Source organism: Lepidochelys kempii, chromosome 16 (genome assembly GCF_965140265.1).
Source record: "Lepidochelys kempii isolate rLepKem1 chromosome 16, rLepKem1.hap2, whole genome shotgun sequence".
Taxonomy (NCBI): domain Eukaryota; kingdom Metazoa; phylum Chordata; order Testudines; family Cheloniidae; genus Lepidochelys; species Lepidochelys kempii.
Window position 1 is genome coordinate 3,786,228 of NC_133271.1, and position 19,736 is coordinate 3,805,963.

The 19,736-nt window shown below is 48.5% G+C and overlaps 1 protein-coding gene across 1 annotated transcript; it reads right to left on the minus strand.

The window, feature by feature from the left end:
* Nucleotides 1–3,092: 3,092 nt before the first annotated feature.
* Nucleotides 3,093–19,731, minus strand: PRPF4 (pre-mRNA splicing tri-snRNP complex factor PRPF4). The gene is made up of 14 exons (XM_073313905.1): nt 19,563–19,731; nt 15,628–15,805; nt 14,138–14,324; nt 13,814–13,901; nt 12,791–12,870; nt 12,399–12,492; nt 10,676–10,770; nt 8,825–8,883; nt 8,264–8,387; nt 6,831–6,920; nt 4,097–4,219; nt 3,841–3,948; nt 3,632–3,750; nt 3,093–3,389 (listed from the first exon to the last, which is right to left on the minus strand). Exons 1-14 carry the CDS (start codon nt 19,644–19,646, stop codon nt 3,196–3,198), a joined length of 1,623 nt encoding a protein of 540 aa, XP_073170006.1. The 5' UTR covers nt 19,647–19,731; the 3' UTR covers nt 3,093–3,195.
* Nucleotides 19,732–19,736: the final 5 nt, after the last annotated feature.

Below are 19,736 nucleotides of genomic sequence, written 5' to 3' on the forward strand. Positions count from 1 at the left end.
AGCAGGAACTGCATGGTACGCCCACTGTGGGTAACTGCATTAGTCCCCAGGAATGCTCAGTATCTAGGCAGCCTGAGCAGTTTTATTTCTTTAACATTTGCTCCATCGGCCTATCATAAGTTGTGCTTTAGCCAAACTGAGCAGCCCTGGGCCTTTCTAATGTGGATGGGAGACCTTTAAGGAAGCAATAGCCATGAGCCAGTCAGGGGTTTCTTCCCTTTGCATCAGCACTCAACCAGTGTTCTGGAGGTGCTGTCTTTAGAAGGTGAGTCAATAAAGAGCAGGTGTGGTAGCCACTGGCCACGTGGATAATTATATTCTGCTTCCTTCAGTAAGAGTTATGGAAGTTTGGCCTCATGTCCTTCCCCCGATTGTTGGGGAGGGTTACTGTGTACTGTCATGCAGTAGGTGTGTTTCACCTCAGAGGTGGCTGCCTTTGAGTGGTGGGAGCTGCAATCCGAGAGGTAGGAACATACTTGCAGCAATGCTGGAATTCAACTGCCACAACTGGGGAAGGAAAGGGACCCACTTTTAACGTTTATTCAGCCATGAGGAAAGGCCTTGGGCCGCAGTGTCATGGGGAAGAGGTGGAGCTTCCTTCTTCCTGCAGGCTGTACCCCACCATCCTTGTGGGAAGCCCCATTGGTGGCTCAAGTCTCCGTCATAGCAGGCACTTCCTGTTGGTGTGAGAAAGGGGGCACGTAACATGATGATGGGACCCATCCCTTCTGCTAGAGACTGACAAGTCTGGACTCCTGTGGGGGGGAATGACAGCCCGATGGATGGGGTGAGGGCAGGAGGAGGAGAGAAAACTGGAGCCACTAAGGAAACTATAAGGGACTGGATGGCTTCAGGAGCGCAGGCTGCTGCTTTGGATCCAGTTGTTACCATCTGAGAGCTGTCATGGGCCTCTCTGCAATGAATTCCATGCTTTCAGAAGGCAGGTGGCTACATTTGTTTAATAAAGCAAGACCTGCTAGGTCAGAGTCCAGCTAGATCTCAGCCTGTTCCAGCAGCAGCTCCTTCTGCAGGCACCTCTAAGGTCACTGTAGCTGGTGCAACCCAGAGGAGGGACAGGGCTGGGTAGCTGCAGGGAACTCAGCCAAATGAGGTCTTGCTGCGGAGCTCAATCAAGTGATTTCTATTTGCCTGTAAACTACAGTGTAACCTGCTTTAAGGTACTATCCAGAAGACCAAACATTGGTTGCTTAGTAGAGTTACATCTTAAAAGAGCAAATTGCACTGGATAGCTCACGGGACATTTTAAGTGGTGTCTCCAGGCCAGGGCTGGCTGGAGGTGGGGACCCCAGTGATGGTCATTGTACAGGCTGGGATTACGGCAGGACTTGTTTTGGGTTTATATGCAAAGTCTGTGCTGCACTTTGGCCATTATGTTGCCACTGCAACCCCCGGGCTGGAAAGATGGCCACTCCTAGCAGACTGTGCACTAGGTATTGGTCAGCTACCATTGTTTCCTCGGGGTGAAACCCTCTCACTAATGAATTAGGGTGATGGGACAAAGAGCAGGTGAGACCAGATGCTTCATGTAGTCAGCTAGAGAGACAAGGAGTAACCCCACTTTCTCAGCCAAAAGGGTCCCATTTCATTCTTTTTCACTAACCATGATCCCCCACGGCACTTAAGGAATTGGTGGTGGTGAAGAACTACTCTGCTGCGGGCATGCACAGCTACTCTTGAAAGGAATGGGAGAAGATGAAGCTGCTTCTCCCTTGCTGGGGGCACTTTTCAGAGACAGCCCACAACAGACAGCTGTTCCACACTGCACGGCTATCTGCATGTTTGGAACTCTCCTATCTCCTTCGCCCTGTTTAATGCATTGGTTCGTGCATACAAACAAAACACAGGGAAGGGTGCAACTGAGAATGAGCAACCCTGTATCACCCATCCACTCTCCCAAGTACATACACTGCCGCATGTAAGGTTTTCATATCGCTGAGCCAAGTGTAGGGAGAGAAGAGGGACAACAGCTGGCTTGATGCCTCCCCCTGTGATGCTTCCTGGGTGCACAGCTGTGGCTGGTCACAGATGCTTTAGGCCCCTCCCCGGCACAGCTCCAGCACAACCGAAACGAGTAGACACTGAGGTCACAACAGGTTTCTTAGAAATAGGCACCTGCAAAACTTCCCTGGAAAGATTTGAGAAAGTGAATGTTCTCTACAGTTCTCTATGGGGGGAGGGATAGCTCAGTGGTTTGAGCATTGGCCTGCTAAACCAGGGTTGTGAGTTCAATCCTTGAGGGGGCCATTTAGGGATCTGGGGCAAAAATTAGGGCTTGGTCCTGCTTTGAGCAGGGGGTTGGACTAGATGACCTCCTGAGGTCCCTTCCAACCCTGATATTCTATGATTTCTATAGTGTGTGGCTAGAGCAAGAACCTTAAAGTGAAACAAACTAGCATCAAAGCTGTAACTGACACCTCTGTATGCACTGGCTCAGCAGAGACTTGCAGGCAGCTTAAGCTGGAGAAGTCCATGTGATTTGAAAGTGTTTGTGTTTTAATACTCTGAAGTATCAGAGAGGGGGAAGGGGATCTTGGGCAGTTCAAGCCTGATTTTGCATCAAGAGAAACTCCCTCCTCTTCCCATGCTTAAAATTCACCCACAGCAGATGCCCAAGGGGGCATGGGCTTCCACATTCTGCAGAGATCCAGTCTCTGCGCTAGGAGAACCAATGTGCCATATTTAAATGACTGAAGCAGCTGGCTCTGTGCCAAAAGCAAGATCATTCAGACTCCATGGCTGGGGAAAGTCTCCTATAAAACTGATCTTGAGGGTGATACCAACCGATGGGCTTTACGGCACAGTGCATCTGAAGGGGGTGTGGGTAGTTACAAACAGGTATAACAAAGAGAGTAAAGTCCATGATGGAGGGGAGGAAGAGCAGATGGCTCACACCAGAATTTCTCCCCAGAGGCAGGGGGCAGAGATTCTACAAAGCAAATCCTATACAGTGAGGTTCCAGCATCACTCCAGGAGCCCAGCCCAACCCTGACTTTGGCCAACTCCCAGCACAGGGGACACGCCTGTACCATGGGGAAGCTGATGCCAGCCAGCAACTCTAGCCACCATTGTAGTTGATGCAACAGTTGATTTTATATTTAAAAAAAAAAAAAAAAAAAAAGCCAGGAACAACCCAGTCTGTGATGCTCCCTGTCCCGGGTCACTGGCAGCTTGGAGCTACTCTGCCATCCACAGCTTGAAGGTTCTGTCATATGAGCATGTTGCTATTAGCTGCCCATCTGAGGAGATATCCAGTCCCATTACTTTTCCCTCGTGGCCAGCCAGCGTTTTCAGAGGGGACCAGCCTGGGTGAGTCCAGATCTTGGCTGTGTTATCATAAGCGCCGGTGAGCAGGAAGTTACCATGCGTAGCTGCAGTGAAGGAGAGGGGAAGAGGTGAGGTTCGCATGTAGAAACAGCAGCAGAAAACAGATTGCCAACACCAGATTGCAGATTCTGGAGAGCAGTCAGTTGAGTTTTGGGATTTCTGGCTGTTACCAGCACTGATTGTTCTGCAGTTTTGTTGCACATACTGCCATCCCAGCCACATCAGGCCAGGGAATTAGGAGGAAGTGTTGCTAAGCAAACCAAGGTGTGGGAGGGGAGATACTTACGTTCAAACTTCACTCCGGTCACCAGGTTCTGGTGGGCAGGTATGGTGTAGACACACTTCCTCTGGCGGAGGTCCCACACTTTGCACGTGTTGTCTCCACTGCCAGTCGCTATGTGATATCTGCCATGGGGGAGAAGGAAGAACACATTGGTCTCAGTTGGAGTTCATGCTCCCAGAGCCCCAGCTGCACCATGCCAGCTCCTTCCTTACCCATTCGGGGAGAAATTAATCCCATAGATTTCCTTCAGGTGGCCCTCCAGGAACATGATACAGCGCCCAGTACGCAGATCCCACACCCGACCAAAGGCATCCATGCCACTGGGGAAAGAAAACTCAGCATTGACACTTCTTAAACACACAAGTGTGGTCACTAGCCCAAATGCTAATCTTCAGCAACACACCCAGCCCAGCAAGAGGGCACCTGATCCTGAGCAACAACCTTGCTAAGGTTCAGTGTAAATCTTACCCAGTCCCAGCAAGAGAGCCATCAATGTGGAAGGCGATGTCATAGACCCCCTTGCTGTGCCCCTCCTGATGGAGAATCTCCTCTTGAGCTTGCAGGTCCCAGAGGCGCCAGGAGTGATCATAGCTGGAGAAACAAAGCCATGTGCCCAACTCAGTGTATTTTTCAGAAGTCTAACCTTGGCGCAGACGACAAGGTATGTGGGTGCTCAGACACCGTTAGAAACGCACACAGATAATAACGGCTTCATTAGCACATCACTGTTGGTCAACCCAGAACCTCATCTGCTGCACAGCATGGGATGACTAGGAACGAGCCTCGTCACCCTGATGACACTGAGAAATCCTCAGTGTTCTGCAGTGTCCCTGCAATGTGCTGGGGAAGAGGATGCTTCCCGAGTGCCACATGACAAAGGCAGCCAGCTGGCCAGCCACCAAAGAGAGCACAGATCCTGCCAATAAAATGAACGTTTCACCACTGAGTGCCCAGTGTGGTATAAATGCAGTAGCACACGCAGGCCTGCGGTAGTGCTGCTGGGACAAGTCAGCCTTGTGGTCAGATGTTTGGCTGCGTGTGTGTTCTCTTTGTGTGCTGTACTGACTCTGGCCAGAAAGCCCATATAGGAGGCTCCAGTCAAACTGCCCAATAAATCCACAGACTAGGTTCATAGCAAAGGCACTTGGTCAGGTTTATTGTCAAAGAAGCATGGTCCTAATTCCCTGACTCAATTGTTACAAGTACACTAACACATGTATACCCATTGCAATGGACTAGCTCAGTTAATGGTGGGACTTTCCATTGTCCGCAGGCCAGCCAAAGACACTCACTCTGAGATATCTTTTATACATCAATACAAACAAGTTACTATGTCAGAGGGGCAGTGTGTCAGTTGACACACTCTGACAAAGCCAGTTACCACCCATCACCTTGTACATCTCTATCCATCACACTGTCATCCTGACCTTATCTTTACAATGGGTCAGTGTGTTCCTGTTATCTTTAGGGAATGTGTTGGCATCAAGGTGTTCTGGTACCATCCTTTTGGAATGTGTTTGTGTGAATGCTCTGTGCCTAGCACCTCTTAGGAGTGTGTGTTTTTGCAATATCAGCCCTGTTCTTGACAGATTCTGTGAGCAGAGCCTGTCTCTAGTTCACAGCCCGATTTTGCTTTATATCAGCAAAGTTTTGAACGCTACTTTAGCCCAGGCCTCATACCAGGCATCTGACATAAGGGCTTATGTTTCAGGCCCCCTTCCTACTACAAGCCTCAGAGTGCAGAGCAAAGATGTGTATTCACTGCCCACACATGGAGAATTGCATTTGCCCCACACTGTCAGATGCTCTCCTACAGCTCACTGTGCCCAGCTTTCACTCCACAGGCAAAAAGAAAAGGAGTACTTGTGGCACCTTAGAGACTAACCAATTTATTTGAGCATAAGCTTTCGTGAGCTACAGCTCACTTCATCGGATGCATGAATTCATCCGATGAAGTGAGCTGTAGCTCACGAAAGCTTATGCTCAAATAAATTGGTTAGTCTCTAAGGTGCCACAAGTACTCCTTTTCTTTTTGCGAATACAGACTAACACGGCTGTTACTCTGAAACTCCACAGGCAGGTTTCCTAGCAGGGGGCTGAAAGATGCAAGTGACGGCACCTGAGTAAGAATTTGTTTCTCCAGGTAAGTCAGTTAGTCATACTGACAAGCTGCCAGTTTGCATCATTTCGGTTCCAAGGGAAACTGACTGGCAGATTTCCGAAGAGCATGTGAACTTTGGCACCCAGTGCTCTGGGAAGATTGGCAGATATTTACTTAGGGGGCTGTTGGGAGAGAGGCATTATTTTTAACACCTATGCATAGTTTGAGGGGAGGGGAAGGTGAGTCCCCATTTAAACAAAGAGTAAGGTGATGGTTTAAAGACCCAGGAAAAGTACGTTATAACCTGCCAGTTACAGATGCAAGACACAAAGCAGGGAACAGAGTTTGGAGAGCCCCTGGAACTGGAATGGAAGGAAGAGAAGCGGAGAATGGGGTCACTGACTCATGAGGATTATTACTGTTCTCCCTGGGGGTATTTCAAAGAGATTCCACTAAGCAGCAGGGTCTGTGGCTCCTTCTGGAGCCAACATTTCAGATATATTCGGACTACGTGTACGGCTGGGTTTCAGGGTAGACCAGATCCTCTGCCCTCAGGGTATCTGGGTCTAGTGACTCAATAGGATCTGCTCCACCCCCTGCCCAAGCCCATTAGCAGGAGAACCTGTATTCCAACACTTATTTACTCATGCTTTCTATTGACCAAAATCAGTGTTAACCATGAGCAGCTGTGAGCAGTGAGCTGATGGCACGGCTCGACAACAAGGCTTTGACAGTTGGCACATCCCAAAAGGCAGGAAGTGGTTATTCCACTAGTCAGTGTTTCCACAGGGATAAATATTATTCTGACAGCTTGTACTTTATACTCACTTGGAGACCAACAGGGTCTCTCTGGAAGGGAAGAGAATGGAGGTCTGTCCAGGGTCCTGCCCTTTTAAGGCCCCAGCCTGCAGTAACCTGTGGCTTATTGCAAAAAATGGCTGGGTGTGACCTCTGTTGGACAGTTTGAGGTGAGATGTGCCCCCTTACTTTGGCAATCAGTTTGCCAACCCCGCTCTGCAGACATATAGCAGCTCCTATTTGTTCCTATAATTTAAGAGCTAAAGCTTAGCACCCTGAGTACAGTAAATCAACGCCACATACCAAGTGGTGCCCAGGAACCTCCCGGAGGGATGCCACATCACTCGTGCCACTCTCATTGTGTGGCCCTCGATATCTGCCACTGGTTCATCACTGAAAGAAACAAACCAATGGTGTTACGCATTCTCTCCAGGGAGGACAGGCCTCACCCGCACTACTGCAGCCACAAGGGTCACACAGCAACATGACTGACAAAAACCTGTATGCACATGAGTGTGTGTCCAGGGCTAGAAACACCCAAGAGAAGGGTCACCCCAAGAGAGAATTAATTAGAATGTTAGAAGCGCCTATTGTTTTCAGGTGCTTTGTAATTAAAATAGCAGCAGCAACATAAACAATAACACTGTTAAATGACTGAGCTCCCTGGGGCAGGGACTATCTTGTCTGTGGCTGTACAGCACCTCCTAGATGCTACGGTAATACAGAGAATAATAAACAATGGACACGAAATCTGAACATGGCAGAGAGGAGCAGCAGTTATCACCATCCCAGTTGCCCAGAATCAGTACAGTGATGGGAAGACACGACACCAGCCATGCAGAAGGAGTCACATGGTGGTCATGAATGGGCTGGTATCAGTTCTGCCATAATTACACTCACCAGCCCAGCAGCCCCTAAGAGGTTTGAAAGAGTATCAGAAAGAAAAGCATTCATCCAAACAGGCCAATTAAAGAGATAACCATCTCCATGTCCACATGGGACAAATAACTACATCTCCCTGTGGCAGCAAATTTACTGCTGCCATGCCAGAGGCAATTAAAAATCATCCCTCAGAGCTAATAGGAAGGAGCTGAGGCCCTCAAAGCCCCCTGTGTCTCATGCAGAGACACACTGTAGGGCTTTGCTTTTAAAATAAGCCAGATGTCAATATCCTGCATTCCTCGTTGTTTTATTCTTGCCAGACTGAAGGCTGGACATGGCTTTCGATGACAGCTAACTCCATGCAATGGTGTTCAGCTACTGCTTCTGATCCCAACAATGACTCTTCAGTAGCAAGGTGGTACATTTGGTCCATTCCTCTCCTGATACTGGTTTTAGCTGAGAGCCCAGGCAATGTGAAAAGTTAACTCCTTAGCACCTGCAGCTGGGAATTTTCTCCTGGCAGAAGACTACGGTGAAACACTGAACTCCCAATGCAGGGTTTTAAGACCTCAGCAGCACTTAGAACAAAGTCCATCACCCAAAACTGGGCTCCACTGTCAAGAAGCAAGTCATCAGGCAGACTTTTCTGATCCTCAGCAGAGGACTCCCCCACCCCAAATCATGTAAAAGACAAATGGGTGTGGAGAGAGAGCAGAAGAGACTCCCATGGACGCTGCTGAATTCTCATATCCAGCTGTTAGGTACAAGGAAGAACAGGACGTGTTTGCAGAAAGGCGCTAAGTGCCCAATAAAACAAAATCAACAATACTGCAACTGTCCAGTATCATTCTGACCTTTCAAGGCTCCAGAGTTTGACAGAGCCATCAGCTGCACAAGAGGCCAGATTCACGTCCTTCTTGTCCAGGGAGACAGTAGCCTGGGGATGGAACACTATTGCTCCTACGTTGGTGTTGTGCCCTTGGCGGGGGTGGGGATGAGAGAGAGAAAGAGAAAGTCAAAAGACTGCATGCTCTGCTGGGTGATCTCTGCTTCCCCCCACCAGCTCTTCTGACAACAGGTTTTATCAGGTCAGAATTGTGCAACCAAGTTCTGGCTTATTGGACATGGAACCCCAGGACTCTTCCCCACTGTGGACTCGCCAGGGACTTGGACATCTGGCTAAGCACAGCAGACTAGGAAAAAACCCCACCAATTTCAATGACCAGCAACAAACAGTGAGCTCATGGCCCCCTCTCATCCCCTCTCCATTACTGGTGAAAGTTGCGGAGAGTCACTCACAAAGAATCCAGTTCCCAAAACATCTTTAGCCAAATAGCAATGGTTTACATTATAAGCGGACTCTGAGGGGAACAAGGTACTTAGCAAAGAGCTTGCTTCAGTAAAAGCACCTCTACCTCGTAAAGTATGAACAAGACTGCAGTCAGGCACAGACCAGAGCTTGCACAGGCCACTCCTGTTGAACACAAAGAAACATGGTCAGAGTCACACTGTCACAGCACAGGAGGGAGCGTGAACTCCAAGAGCACAGCTCAAAAACGAACTAAGAAAACAGAGTGTGGGGCTACTGCAGTGACTAAAATACTGGTGAACACTGTCTTAAATCCCACAAAACTGATCCCTGAAGGGTTAGAGGGGTCTTTGGCAGGCAGGCCACTGAACAGATGAGAAGTCTCCTCCCTTGAGGAGTGATTGTGGGTTAAGGGCTCAACCAGTAGGAGAGGGGACAGTTCTCACTGCTCTGCAGCGCTTCTTAGCCAATGCAAGAAGAGCCACCTCCAATGTAGAGGTGGAATGTACCACTCAGGGTTTTGTGTGTGTGTAAACTGCAGGCTCAGATCCTCTTTGTGGTGCAGCCACTAGAGCATGACATGATCCCACAAACCACACACTGAAGGGCTGGGCAGAGGGGTGAGGGCCTGAGGCACAGAAGGGAAAAGTGAGGGCATGAAATGAAGCTGCTGGGAATACTTTGTGACCTTGCTATAAGAGGAACAGATGCTCCAAACCCTTGCTAGGAACTAGAATGGGGTGAAGGCAGGGTTTAGAAAAGCAGGTATAAGCCTTACTGAGATCTCAAATCCCTACTCCTGGGGGAATTTGGCACCACTGTGCAAGCACAGAATTAATGTCCACCGCAGTCTTTCCCCGCCCTGCAGAATAATGGATTCTGACGAGGTGTCAAAGGGAAGCCGTGAGAGGGGTCACACTGAAATTACACCTTTCACCCACCAGGGGCTGATGTGGTGCCAGAAAAGAGGGCACCTGACTCCATGGCTGGAGCAGCCAGCCACGGAGAGGGAGGGGCCAGAGGCTGCCTTCCTCACAGCGCCCTGCCCCGCAGGTCCAGGTGAGAAGGCACGGGATATGGTAGGGGGTGGACAGAGCAGGGCACATGGGGATGCTGGGGGTGGTCACACACAATGGGGTTCAGAAGAGTTAGTGCGGGAGGCAGACTGGGGCAGGGGCACAGGAGCTAGTGGGGTGACATTGAGCTGGGGCTGAATGGGATTGAGGGTCTCGGGATACAGAGAGACAGGGGCAGCTATGGCTGGCTGAATGAAGGTGCAGGGCCTCATAGGGACAAGGAGGTACAGGACCACATTGGGACATGTGCAGATATGCCTGGCTAAATGGGAAGTTGGGGTGCAGGGACACACGGGGATAGGGCAGATGTACTTGACTCAATGGGAGAGGCTAGGGGTCAGCCAGGGTCTGCATGGGGGATGCTCCCTAACAATCCCTGCCCCCCCAAAAAATCCTATTCCATAGTTCTCCCACCAACACCCAACAACCCTCCGGGTTCACTCCCAGGCTGCTTCCCAGCAATTATTTCCCTCTCCCTCAGCTCCTCCGTTACCCCTGTCTCCCCAAAGCCTTCTCACTGCTTCTGTGGGGTACGGAAAATACACTTCTGTATTATAGTTTAAAGGAATCATTACTCAAAGTTCTGTATTAATATGCCTAGTAAGGGATCTATTTGTCAAAAAACATTTCCTGAATCTTTTTTGTTGTCTATATTGTTACAGTCACTTGCTGAAAGGTATTTTGAAATAAATTACCAAGATAATTGAAAGTTTGCATGATTATATGGTGTTAATTTGACAAAAAATATGCAGAATATTAAAATATTGTTCGCAATTTTAAAAAAATTTGGCACAGAATTCCCCCAAGAATAAATCCCCCAGGACTCTGCCACATCCTTCTCACCCCTCCCCTCCCAAAAAGTATTGTAAAAGGAAACTGACCAGCAGGCTGTAGCCAGGAGTTTGGAATTTGGACTGAAATGGCAGTAAGATATCGGGCGGTCATCCCCAATCTGACTGCAGAAATTATTCAAGGACTGCAAAGACACAAAGACAACTCTGACTTAAAACAGCACAAACCAGCAAGAGTCTCCCCTTTTAAGGGGGCCATTCAAGCAACACACCCAAGCAAAGAGAACAGAGGCCCTCACCAAGTCCCTCTGCAAAGAGGTGAACTGCCCCAGCCCCATGCTACCTCCATGCAACAGACCCATTCTACTGTAGGGCAGGTCTATACTACAAAATTAAGTTGACTTAAGTCGATGTACAGCCACTGCAGTAATTAAAGTGGTGGTTCACGTCCACACTATGTTCCTTCTGTCTGCGCTGTGCATCCTCACCAGGAGCACTTCCACCAAGACGTTGTGGGGCACTGACAGCTGTGAGCCCTGCACATGGTGGGGCTGACAGCCAAAAGGTGATGTAAGTAATGCAGTGTCTATGTGGACACAGTGTCACCCTAACTACATTGACCTAAGCGCTACGCCTCTCACGGAGGTGGTGTTATTAAATCAATGTAGTAGGCGACTTACATCAGTGGGAGCTACATTTTAGTGTAGTCACTTAAAGTTAGATCAGCATAAGCTGCCTTACATCGACCTAACTTGTAATGTAGATCAGGCCTAAGTGCTGAGAGCTAGTTCTGTCTAATGGCACTACTTGGCTCTCAGCTTACTGGGCCCTGCACTACTGGATATGTTTGAAGGTGCACTTCAAAGTGTTGTTTCTGATCCAGAGAGCCCTATGTGGTCTGGGCCCTTCTTTTCCTCCATACCAGGTGCAATCACCATTGATTTCACCAGAGCTGGTGCCAGGGTGCTCTCAGGAAAGAGTCCACCCATCTAAAGCTGCCCCCCTCTGGAGGTATTAGGTAGAATATTACTGGGTTCAGAGTAGTGTGAGAATGCTCTTTTAAGCTCTGAATTGGCTTCCAGCTCCATTTTAACAGCAGGGGAGAAGGTGGTTCATTGACTCATTCTGAAACAATTGTTACTGTGTTGGTTTTTTCAATTGGTTTAAGACTCCCAGGTGCCACGGAAGCAGGTGAGAGAACAATCTTTAAAAAAACCATGATCCCTCTTCCCTGCTGAACAAGCCAGTGACAAGTCCAGGCAGTTTCTTTATCGTCACAGGCTACTCGTGCAGAAGCGTCTCCATCCCTTTGCCCTGCAGGCAGAGGATTAACAGAGCTGCGCGGATACAAATTTATATCCATGGATGCGGATATCCGCAGCTATAAATCGGTATCGGTGGAACTGCAGGGCTCTCCCGGGAACCGCAGTGGGGAAAGGAGCAGAATGTGGGGCCCCTGCTCCCAGGAGCCAGTGCCCCATGCTGGCAGGTCCTCTGGCAGGGCTATATCACCCCCGCCCTGCCCCCATCCCTTCCATGCAGTTGTCTGCGTCTCCTGTTTGAGATATAAATTTGTATCCGTGCAGGGCTCTAAGAATTAAACCCAAGCCCTGACCTCTGAATCACTGACGGGACAGGGCCATTTTAGGTTCAAGGCCCAGCCTGGTCACACAATCAGAGAAGGGGCAGAGCATGCTAGGCAGGGCTTGGAGCATAATACACAGCTGGGAAGTCACTCTAGGTCTGGAAGCTTTGCTCTGGTAGAGCCATCTCTTGCTGATCACTTACGATCAGAGATGAAACCACTCCTTACCCTCAGGGATTTGTGCAGTTCTTGCTTCTGGGATGTCCTGGTCGCCTCTGGAATCTCTTTATACAGACGGGCTTCTTCCAGCCGCTTCGTTGCCCTGTGGAATGAGCAAAATTAGAGTGATTAGACCTCACATCCCCCTGCTCTAGGGCTGACATAGGTCCTGTCCTCCCCTTCCTGGTCTCAAAGCTAGGCTATTGCCAGCGCTACTCATTATGTGTACAACCCCATAGTCCCTTATGCCTGGCTCCAACCACAGCTATGAGTCTCCTGTTCTCAAGCTCCCAGCTTTGCCCACCACAGGGCAATCATTAGCTTGGTTTAACAAGTCTGCTGCTCCTCATAACAGCTTATGTCTTCTCCCACTGTTTTCAATTTGTAACCTGGTTCCTTACCTGGGGAGTGAGTAGTTGGCGATCCACAACCTAGCTGTTTTCAGGCTGTTAGGCCCTTCATGGTACCAAGTTTGCTGATACTAAAAAACAAACCAACCCAGAAACAGTTTGAGTGATGTCACTATTCTATTTGGTGCCCTACATTGCATCCATCACCATGGTACCAGAATGCCACTGCAGCATCTGCTGGTAAATCTGTCTGGGAGTGGGAAGCAGCTATTTTCGGGGGTTTATAAAGTGTGGATTAGTGTGATTCTACTATCCCTAGAGAAGGGTTTAAGGCAGATATGTCACACATACGGTCTCATGGACCAGATTTGGCTTGTCTGAGATGTTTACACAACCCACGTGCCATGTTCAGATTGCACAGTCTCAGCTTTTCATTTAACCACTGCATAACTAATTATTTTAGCAGACGGAACGGGGAAGGAAGTCCAGGGGATGGGAAGTGAGAGTTGCTGCAAGGAAGAAAATGCAGAGAGAAGAACAAAGGAAAAACAAAATTAAGAGGGAGAGAAAGGAGGGTGGAGAAAGGCAGAAACAGTGGTGCGATGGCTCAAAGTGGGTGGGGCAAGGGGATATTTGCCCACTAAAAGACATTGAATGTGGCAATAAAGTACTTAATAATAATAATAGTAACTAAGACATATTCTGGCCTTGCTCTTCATGCAGTCCTCTCATTGCCAGCAGCAAGTGTTCAGCTGTGGAAGGAGATGGGCATGGAGCCCTACATCTACACTTCTGGCTCCTGGACAATAACTAAAAGTGGAATGCAGCCCTCTCTACACAACAAATTTGACACCCCTGATTCAATAGGTTATGAAAGTGGAAGCAACAGGCTTTTTCAAATGGGCAGCAGTGGCAGGAAGGGATGATGCGTGGAGTGAATTCATATTATCAGACCCTCTATTGAATCCACCAGGACAGAGGCCTGGAAATAATACAGGCTGCCAAATAGGCTGTCAAGAAGTCTCCTCCTCTCTGCATTAACAGCCAGCAAACACTAAGAATGGGAGATTTTACCTCTTCTTTGGATTTCTTAGATTTTTCATCATCTTTCTTGGTCTTTTTTAAGGCGTCTGTGCCAACCACCGAGAGGATATTTCTCAGTCTGTAATGAGATGCATCAAAAGTTAATCCTATTCACTCAGTGAGTTCTAGATAATCTTGGCCAGGAGAAATTGTCAGTTTCTTTCACTGTCTCCTCCCCTCAACTCCTACATCACCATGAAGACTCACAGGACAACAATACTCGCTGCACTCAACACCTCAAGGAATTTGACAGGGGATTTGAGTGGGCTGGGGGTGATTACCACTATCAGCCACACAAAGGGCTTGGCACAGCACCTTTCTCTCCGTTCTGCAGGCCCCTCTCCGAAGAGCGTGATGGGCTCCCCAAGTGCTCGTAGGCATGCCTTGACTTCAGAGTCATCCGTGGAAACGTTGATCTGCCTGGCACGCTTCCTGCGCTCAAACTCAGCCAACACTTCTGCCTGACGCTCACTTATGTGGTCTTCAAGATCAAAGACCTCACCTACGCCAGAAACAGAGCCATCAGATTAAAACAACAACAAATGAAATTAAAGCAGCAAAGGTTTGGACAATTCTAACAACTAAAAGCTATACATAATTTAAAAATGATTCTCACAGCCATTTAAAGCAGGGATATTTGGTACCAGCAATGGCCACGTTCCTCCAGACACTCTGCTCAAATCAAGATGAAGCATTGGATACTAGGACTTGTAGTCTCAGCAGGCCCAACCTCTGTATTAAAGAGCAGCAGCTGACGAAGTGCAACCCTCAGGCTTCTGGCAAGCTGCCAGCATGCCTAGGGTCCTATGAAATCCATTTTATTTTTGTGGATTTTTGGATTTATTTTTAAAAAATTAATTCACCCTTCTCCAGCCCTGGGGCCACAGCTGGAAGCGAGAGTGGGAATTCCATGTTATTGTTTTGATTCCGTCTGTGTTCTTGTTAATGTGGATTTCATAGGCCCTCCATGCCTTTCAGCTGGGCAAAGTTTGAGCATCTACAACTTTGGCCAATATTCAAACCTAAACAAAGACTCATTATCCTTATAAATGTCTCTAAGTCAGCTAAAAATTAATTCCATCTTTAAGCGGGGTTTTTAAATCAAGATTGTTTGATACACTGACAATAATTAAGTAGCCTTACTATGAATGCATAAAAATGTTCAGAATTGGATTGCAATGGGAAAAGCGGATTTAAAAAAAAAATTCCTATAATTTAAACAAAACATACTGCAAATATACAGTATATGGTAAAAGTGACACATTTTAAATCACCTTTTAAAGTAGCACTCAGTAATATGACCAATCTGACACTGCTGAACAGTAACACAAGAAGTCCACAGAAGTGCGTGTGTGTTAGGGGAGTGAGTGAGACAGCGTGTGTATTAGGGGAGTATGTCTGCATGCTGTCTCTTTAAGCAGTGCACTCACCAGATTGAACACTTGTTCAGACAGCAGCCAGGCTCAGCCAGAGGCTGGTGCAGACAGGTGCCCCTTTGTCCCCCCATCCCAGCTGAGACTGGGTATACCAGCAGGGGGAGGGGGGCAACCTGACATCTGTGCGCCTTCCCCCCCGGCACACACCATAGCAGATCAGGGGGCTCCCAATCGGGAGCACCATGACTCTCCTAAGTCCGGCTGTACCTAGCTCAGCCATGCAGCCCTCCCTGACGGCGTCCTGCAGCAGCCTTAGTACCAGGGAGAGCAGGATTCCACGTTAATGTTTTCATTCTGTCTGTGTTCTTGTTAATGCAGATTTCACAGGGCCCAAACAAGAAGAGGGTGTTACGCAGAGTGCACTCTTACCGCTGGTTATGTTAATATTGCCTGCCTCAATCGCAGCTTTCACTCTATCTCTTCCCAGCAGCCCTGATTCTCCTTTGGCAAGACGTTCCCTTTCCTTCTCCTCCAAACTGCCGTAGAAGATATGGGATCTCTTGGGTGGGGGAGCATCACTGTCCTCTGAGAGCTTGTTTTTTGTTGCCTGGAGAATAAAGGCAGGATTTCAAAAGACCCATTTTATATTTATCTGGCTACAAAGCAGCAATTCAGCAATCTCTTCAGCTGCGTGAGACAGCATCCCCCAGTGAGAAAGAGTTAATGACGTCATCCAGGTGAGAAGCCCCGAAATTATATATAAAAGATTCACTTGAACATTGAGACTATTCCCCAGCAAAACTGTGTTAAAGAAGAGTTAGCTGCAAAGGAGTTTTTAAAAACCTGGACTTGTGATCTTTTCTGCTTCTTTATGTTAGCCTGAAAGGATTTTTGCTTTCTTTAACCATTTTTTTTCCTGCTAGTTTCTTCCTTTGGGGCGACACTTGAAAGTTAATTTTAATTAAGGTAGGTGCAAATTTAAACGGCATCAACTATTTCCAATTAACTCCCTGCGTGGATGCTCTTATTCTGAAATAAGAGTGCCGCCTTGCTCCTCTCGATTCAGCTAAACCAGAACAACACACTCATGCTCCAGAATATGAGGATGCACACAGAGATATTGCTGAATAACTCCATCTAGAGACAAGCCCTTAAAATTTAGAATCTGCTCTTCTCTAGCTTTGCTTGAGGACCTCTGGGTGATATAAGGCATGTTTGGTGCAAGCTCTTAATACTCTAACTGAAAGGAGGAAGGATCTGAATCTTTCACAAGGAATTTCACTATTCAAAACATTACTTAGCCTTAGAAGCTAAATAAGTTTTACTAAAAGTAAACAGAAGAAAAATTCTAAACAGTAATTCCTTCTCCACTTTACAGCTGAACCTTCTCTGATCTTCTGATGTCATCACGATGACATTACAATTGTCATCATTTCACAAGTTCTCCATCAGAGAATCTTTTCGTATAGACAGGTCCTTAATTTCTCCTGTAGAAAACAAGCAGGAAAAACAAACTTAAAAACCCTTTCTTCCCTTCTTTATCCATTAGATAGAAGCAAAAAGGGTACAAGACTATTTGCAGGTCACCTTTAAGACTGACAATGTTTTTCAATGGAGTCCAGTTAATATGCCCAACAAAATTACACTCCCTACAAATAATTAAGACCTCCAAAAGCAAAAAGACCCCAGACTGTTGGAAAACGTAGCTGTGAAACTGAGGGATTCAGTAAGTTCGTTCCCCTTTATAACACATTCCACTGACACCCTACCCCACCATACTCCCCAGTTTTTCCAAAATATACACAAAGGTCAAACCAACCAGTTACTAGATTATAACATTCTATTCCCTATGTAAAGGATCCATTTCCAATGATCTCATAACATCTTTGGCATAACTCTATGTTTAGATGCTCTTATTCTGGAATAAGAGTGCCCTAAATGGTCCCAGTTACGTGACATTTTCCCCAGTTAGTGTATGGCTCTTATTAAGCCTTTGGTGGACCAAAGTGAAAATGGTATTTGAAAAAGAGTTAGGCCTACAGATGGGCATGAGACTAGCACACACTGGATTACGCTGTGCATGTGCCCAAGAGGTTTGCTAACCAGACAGTAAGCACAGGACCTGAGTGGGTCAAGAGGAAACGTTACAACCATTGTACTTGAGCAACCCCCATGCACTGGAAATTCAAACCCAGCCATTGGTAGAAAGCTGAAAATGAAACGTAAGAATGTGGCTATAATCTGCCTCTGTCAAGGGGTGTTTTGTTTTTTTCATTTTGGGGAAATGTAATCTGAGCACAGCAGAAAATTCAGAAGGTGCTCACACTATTTTTGAAAAGAACATAAATTACACAGGCAAATGCCTCCTGGGATGCGGGGGATTAAAGGGTGGAGAAGCAGTGTGGGAGAGGGCTTTGGGGCAGGAGCAAAAAGAGAGGGGATTAAGAACAGGGGAACAAATGGGTATGGGTGATAAGGGATGGATGATACAGAAATGTGGGGAAGAGACTGGGGCAGGGGACACCTCCCATTTTCTCTTCTTCCATGTGTGCAGGGATCTGGGGGTATCTGAGCCCCAGACTCCACTCTCTGCTCCCCCATGTGAGCCGGCATCCAGAGAAGCCTTGCCCCTCTAGGTGGGGAGCTGAGAACAGGCATGCTAGGAACATGCCCCAAGAACACATTGCTGAGAGATGGGGTGAGGAGCTGAGAACAGATGCTTGACATGTGTCACAGGCCCTCAAGCACTGGCGAAAAGGGATGAGAACACTGACTCAGGGCATGTCGACACAAGTTGCTGCAGCAGCACAGCTGCAGCCGTAGCGCTTCAGTGAAGACGTGCCCTTCTCTGATGGAACGGGTTCTCCCACCGGCACAAGTAATCCACTGCCCTGAGAGGTGGTAGCTAAACCCAGAGGAGAACTCTCCTGTTGACCTAGCACAGTCTACATCAGGGGTTAGGTCCATTTAACTATGTTGCTCAGGGGTGTGGATTTTTCTCACCCCTGAGCAACATAGTTATGCTGACTTAATTCCCTAGTGTAGACCAGGCTTCAGATGAACAGATACACATCTCAGAGCTATTGTTTCAGGCTCCATGAGGCATTCCTCTTCACATGAGTACATCACAGTGAGCTCAATGGGCCTCTCCACACACCTCTCTGAGCCTCCTACGCTGGAGATGGAGATGTAGAACCCCTTCCAAGGACTTGTCTACACCACGCAGCTTTTAGTGACAAGGCTGTGTCGACACTGCCTTGTCGCTAAAAGTCAGCATGTGGTAAACACTCTTTTTCGGTACTTTCTTGACACTTTTGCTGACAAAGTACTTCCAGCCCCATAAGCGGCGTTAGCTTTTTCGACAAATCCATGCTCACACTGCCACTTGCATCGGCAAAACTTTTGTCTTTCACGGCGGGGGGCTTTTTTAAGTACCCGTGTAAGACAAAAGTTTTGTCGACAACATCACAGCATAGACAAGCCCCAAGTCACTACACCTCTTTATGCCTCTGTTTCCCCATCTGTACAATGAGGATAAAGTGCTTTGAGATCTAGGTATTCTCACCGTAACCTAGCCACAGTAGTGTCTCAACTGCCAACCTAAATAACTACAACTTCCCAAACGATCCCTAAGGCTGTGTACACTGCCATTTTCAGCGCTAAAACTTTTGTCGTCCGGGGTGTGAAAAAACACCACCCTGAACGACAAAAGTTTTAGTGCTGAAAAGCGCCAGTATAGACAACTCTTTATCGCCAGGAGCCACGCTCCCAGCAATAAAACCACCACCACTCGTTCGGGGTGCTCTTTGTAATCACTGGAAGAGCTCCCCCGCGGCGATAACGCGTGATTACACTGCCCATGTCACAGCTCTGCCGCGCTGTGATGTGGGCAGCATAGACGTGCCCCTGCTCTGAACAACAACATTTCCCTTTATGTTTAAAAAAGTAACATCGCTGCCAAAGAGCTTCGTTCACACAGAGCTACGGCTGCCCAGTTCAATCTGGTTTCCTCCAAAACATCAGGTCAGCAAAACTCCGACTTCTGACAACCAGGAAACGCAGAGTTAATGACCTTGACTCTGCCCTCCGTGAGGGATGCCCCAGGGGGCCCATCACACACCCTTGCTCTCTGCCCTGGCCTGCCCCGGAGCTCGCTCGCCTGCCCGCCGGAGGCTACGGCACAGCCCCTTCCCCTGCACCGGGCGCGGCCCTCCCCGGGCCTGGCCGGCGGCCCGCGCGAGGCCCGGGGTGGGGCCGCCCCCAGGCACGGCCCGCCCGCCGCCGCCGGCTCGGCCTGTCGGCGCGACACCGAGGGGTGCGCAGCGGCCCCCCAACGGCCTCGGAGCGTCCGGGCGAGACCCTACCCGCGGGGATGGAGCCGGGCCTGGCTGGGGAAGCGGGGCCCGCCCCGGGACGAGACGCATGGCGGGGGCCCGCGAGGAGGCCATGCTGCTCGGGGCGGGAGGGAGACCTGGGCAGCGGGCCGGCCCGGGCCTCACAGCCACTTCCGGGTCACAGGGTGGAAGGGGTGCGCGTGT

Coding starts and splice junctions, on each gene's coding strand:
- PRPF4 (XM_073313905.1), bottom strand. CDS start 19,646: ATGGCCTCCTCGCGGGCCCCCGCCATGCGTCTCGTCCCGGGGCGGGCC. Junction 3,751..3,840: donor ATTAATTTCTCCCCGAATGG/GTAAGGAAGGAG, acceptor CCCCCATGGCAG/ATATCACATAGCGACTGGCA. Junction 3,390..3,631: donor GACCGGAGTGAAGTTTGAAC/GTAAGTATCTCC, acceptor CCTTCACTGCAG/CTACGCATGGTAACTTCCTG.